Raw genomic sequence first — 4,470 nt, forward strand, 5'->3', positions numbered from 1 at the left:
GGTAGAAATTGCTACTACTCGACGGCCTCCGCATACTACAAGGCGCAATTCTTGGGCGCAACCCACACCTCTATGGAATGCATGGTTTGAAAAGCATGGGCCCCCCTGAAGGTCAATTTTTTTTTTGCATGGTTAGCCATTCAAAATAGGATTTGGACGTCGGATAGATTGGCCAAACATGGTTGGCGAAATTGCGGTATGTGCCGCTTGTGCTAAATGGAGCAAGAAACAACCTCTCATTTGCTTTACAATTGTGAATTGACGATACACATTGAGAGTTTGGAGATTGACGAAGGGAACGGCTACAACTTATGCACCTTAACACCACAACTTGGCAGTTGGAGTGGTCAATCAAGGAGTGATGGATCAACATGTCCCTTTGCCGTCTATAACCATGCTGGTAAGTTGGGTCATTTAGAGAGAAAGAAATGTTAGGGTCTTCCGCGACAAGTCCACGCCTCCGACAATCCTCGTTCAAAACATCAAGACGGAGGCGATGCTGTGGGTCATCGCAGGGGCAAAACGGTTGGGACAAGTTATCAGGGAGGCTGTAGGTCGCCGTCCACGCCGATTTGTTGCTCCGACGCGACGACTGACCCGCGGATGCAACTCCGACGGAAGGCGTTGCTGAGTGCTGACAAAGCTTGTCCAGGATCACCCAGTGACAGGGCATCTAGTCATCTCGTCCACAAATGTACTATGTCTGACGTGGGAGTTGGGACGCGTTGTTCGTTGGCTCCATCACTCCACACTAATAGTGGTTTGTCCTTCCTTTTCAATCAAAATAAAATAAAATAGTCCACATGTTCGGTCAACGAAGACGGAGAGGGTTGACCGCCAGCATGGGAACTCATCAGGATTCAGGACACGATCAGATGAGATCGGATCATCGGACATCCATCAAAGGATTCAGATCGGAAAGTCAAGCCATTCCACGCCCCATCTCGCAGCAGCAGCAACCACTAGTAACACTGGAGTGAATATGACCTCCTTCCTCCCCGGCTAACCAGCCGTCCAGCTCCGTCTAGGCGTCTACCAAAAATGGCGCCGCCACCACTGAAGAACCCTTGCCAGCCCACTCGCCACCTCATCTTGCTTCTCCTTGCGTCCACCGCCACCTTCTCCGCCGCTGTTTCCACCCGCTCCCACTCCTCCGTCTGCCCCGCTCCCGCACCCGCTCCCGACCGCCACACCGACGCCGACGACGCCCTTTCGCTCGCCCGCTCCTACTCCTCCGTCTGCCCCACTCCGGCGCCCGCTCCCGACCGCCACACCGACGCCGACGACGCCCTTTCGCTAGCCCGCTCCTTCCAGATATACGACGGCTACTTCTCCGGAGGCGAGGGCAGCCTCTTCTCCCCCGACGATCACCTCCACGGCAGCTACCGCTCGTTTTCCCTCTTCCCCGACCGCGCCGTCCGCACCACCGACCCGGCTCTCGTCCACCTCACCGCCACCCTCACCCTCGCCGGGCCCCGCTTCGGAGAGTACCACCGGCGCCATGGAAACCGCGGTAACTACACCGTCCCCGCGTACATCTCTTTCGTCCTCGACGGTTACTACTCCTCCGCCTCTCTCCAGCTCTGCATGGTCGGGACGGGCACCGAGCGCGCCGCCGACAGATCTGTGAAGCGGTACGCGCACGTCGCCCTCCGCCTCCGCGTCCCCGGTCCTTCCAGCCTCGCCGATCCCTTCGTGAACGGCAGTCTAGATGGCTCCGCCGGCTTCGGGGCCATCCAGCTGCTCGCGTACGCCGAAGGCGACGACTACGAGTACGGCGAGCGCGCCACCTGCAGCCCACCGGTGCAGCCGGCCAGGGGCTCGCCCCGGGAGCTCGACGGCGGCAGCTTCGTGTGCGACGACCTGAAAGAGCGGCTCGTGACCACGTACAGGCTGCAGGATCACCACGGCGGCTCCCCGGCCAAGCTTCCGCGGATGCACGTCAACCGGATGCAGTGCACGCCGGACGGCGCCGTGCGCGCGTACGTGGTGTTCTCCGACGACACCGGGGACGCGGGGCGTCGGTCTGAATTCCTGGTGGACGAGGAGGCGGTCGTGGCCGACGGGCACTGGGACTCGGCCCGGGACATGCTCTGCCTCAGAGCATGCCGGGTGGTGCGCTCCGTGCCGATGCCGTCAACTCTGGCGGTGCGGGAGTGCGGGATCGAGCTGAGCTTCTGGCTCCCGTCCGAGTGGACGATCTTCGAGCGGAGCGTCGTGGCCGGCGCGCTCTGGAACCCGGCTCATGGGAGGACCGGCGGCGTGATGTCGGCCTTCAGCATCCACGACCACAGAAGAAACCTCTCGGACGTGAGGTACACCTACAACGACACGATGCTCGACGTGGCCAAGGAGCATGACCTGAAGATCAACAAGGAGAAGATCAGAGGATCGTTCCCGGTCCCGGGCAACTCTGCTTACCATGACTTCAAGCTCCATTTCTTCGTGGCCAACAGCCCGAGGCGGGGCGAGGCTCACCCGGTCGCCATTGGTTCGGTGATGGTAAACGAGGATGGGTGGTCCGCCGACGATTCCCTCCCCGGATCTGCGGCGGGTGACACGGAGCACGATCTGCTGAGAATCAGCTACGATATACACTGGTATGCTCCACCGGACAACGAGTGGCTGCGCCCAACCAAGAATGTGTCCTACTCCCATAGGCCAGAGGAAGAACGGCGAATCTCGACCTCGGCAGAGGGTGTGTATGATCCCAGGAGGGGCATCCTGAGCATGGCCGGCTGTCAACGGCGCAACGGCTCGACGGACTGCCGGATACTGATCACCGTGCAGCTTGCCTCCCTCGGGGGGCTCGGGGGCGGCGGAGCGATCAGCAGCCTCAGGGACAGGTCCGACCGTCTCTTCTTCGAGACGATGAACATCACCTTGTACGGGATGTACACGGAGCAAGTGTCCGAGGCGGTGTCGAGGATGGACCTGGAGAGCGTCGCGCTCGTAGCCTCCACGACGCTGTCGTGCGTCTTCGCCGCCCTGCAGATCCTGCACGCCAGGAAGAGCCCCGGGGCGGCCGCGGCGACGTCGATCACCATGCTCGCCGTCCTCGCCCTGGGGCACCTCGCCCCTCTGGCGCTCAGCTTCGAGGTCATCTTCATGAGCAGGAGGAGCCAGTACTCTCTTGGCTCGACGAGCGGGTGGCTCGAGCTGAACCAGGTGATGATGAGTGTGCCTGCGCTGGTCGTCTTCGTGCTGCATCTCCGCCTTCTTCAGCTGGCGCTGGTCGGCCGGCTGAGACCGGCCGCCGGTCGGAGCGAACCCGCGACGACGTCCGTCTCGGAGAGGGCCGTGTTCAAGGTATGCCTGCCGCTGTACCTGCTCGGAGGAGTCATCACCGCGACCGTCCACGCGATCAGTGTCCGCGGCGGCTCGCCGGCCGGTAGCGTCGGTGGAGAGGCGGCCACGCTCCGGGACGGCATCGTGTCGTACGCGGGGCTGATGCTGGACGGCTTCCTGCTCCCTCAGGTCATCCTGAACGCGTCCTTGTCGGGCTCCAGAGTCCGAGCGATTTCGCCGTGGTTTTACATGGGCGGCACCATGATCCGGGTGGCGCCTCACCTGTATGATGTGGTCAGGAGGCAGGTCTACGTGCCGAGCATGAGCCCCTCTGACATCTACGCGAGTCCTCGCGGCGACCTCTTTGGTGTCGCGTGGGATGTGGTTGTATTGTGCGGAGCAGCGTTGCTGGCGGCGCTCTTGTTCTTCCAGCAACGGCTTGGAGCCGGCGCCTTGTCGCTTCCTTGGCCGAAAATCCTACACTTATGGAAAGAGTGCTACATGCTGATTTCACGGGGAGATGTGTCCTCCTCTCCACTACGAATTTACTCCTCCTTGATTTTAGCTGGCCCCACCCCTTGATTCTAACTGGGTCATGTCAGTCCGTAACTCCCCTTCCGTGACAAATCGCCTGTAGATGTAGCAAAGCTCCTTCCTTGGCAGAGGAGGAGATCAAGTGGGTATGAGATGGTCGAACCATGCTACACTTACGGATAGGAATTACAGACTGAAGCTTACGGGATGAAGTGGCAACACTTAATTAGGGATTATAGGGGCCCACCCCCTGCAATTCAGGGGAAGAGATTAACAAGCAGCGGGCACGTTTGTCTGTAAGTAAATTTCCGTAGCTCCTGTCCGTTGTGGCAATTTTGTGAGATGGTCTCCCGCATGTAACTTAAGTAGTACTCCCTCTCTTTCTTTTTAGTCTGCATATAAGGTTTGATCAAAGTGAAGCTTTGTAGAGTTTGACTAACTTGATATTAAAAAATATAAACATTCACAATATGAAATCAATATTGTCAGATGCACCATGAAACATATGTTCATACTATATAGTTTTAGTATTGTAGATGTTCATATTTTTTTTATTTAAATTTGGTCAAACTTTGTGCAGTTTGACTTTAACTAAATCTTATATGCGGAGTAAAAAGAAACGGAGGGAGTATATGTGTTTGGTTTGTG

At 58.3% G+C, this 4,470-nt stretch overlaps 1 protein-coding gene across 1 annotated transcript; it reads left to right on the forward strand.

Moving 5' to 3' along the window:
- Positions 1–682: 682 nt before the first annotated feature.
- Positions 683–4,231, forward strand: LOC123148242 (uncharacterized). The gene has a single exon (XM_044567628.1). The coding sequence runs from the start codon at positions 1,042–1,044 to the stop codon at positions 3,868–3,870; it is 2,829 nt and encodes a 942-aa protein (XP_044423563.1). The 5' UTR covers positions 683–1,041; the 3' UTR covers positions 3,871–4,231.
- Positions 4,232–4,470: the final 239 nt, after the last annotated feature.

Source organism: Triticum aestivum, chromosome 7A (genome assembly GCF_018294505.1).
Source record: "Triticum aestivum cultivar Chinese Spring chromosome 7A, IWGSC CS RefSeq v2.1, whole genome shotgun sequence".
Classification (NCBI taxonomy): Eukaryota; Viridiplantae; Streptophyta; class Magnoliopsida; order Poales; family Poaceae; genus Triticum; species Triticum aestivum.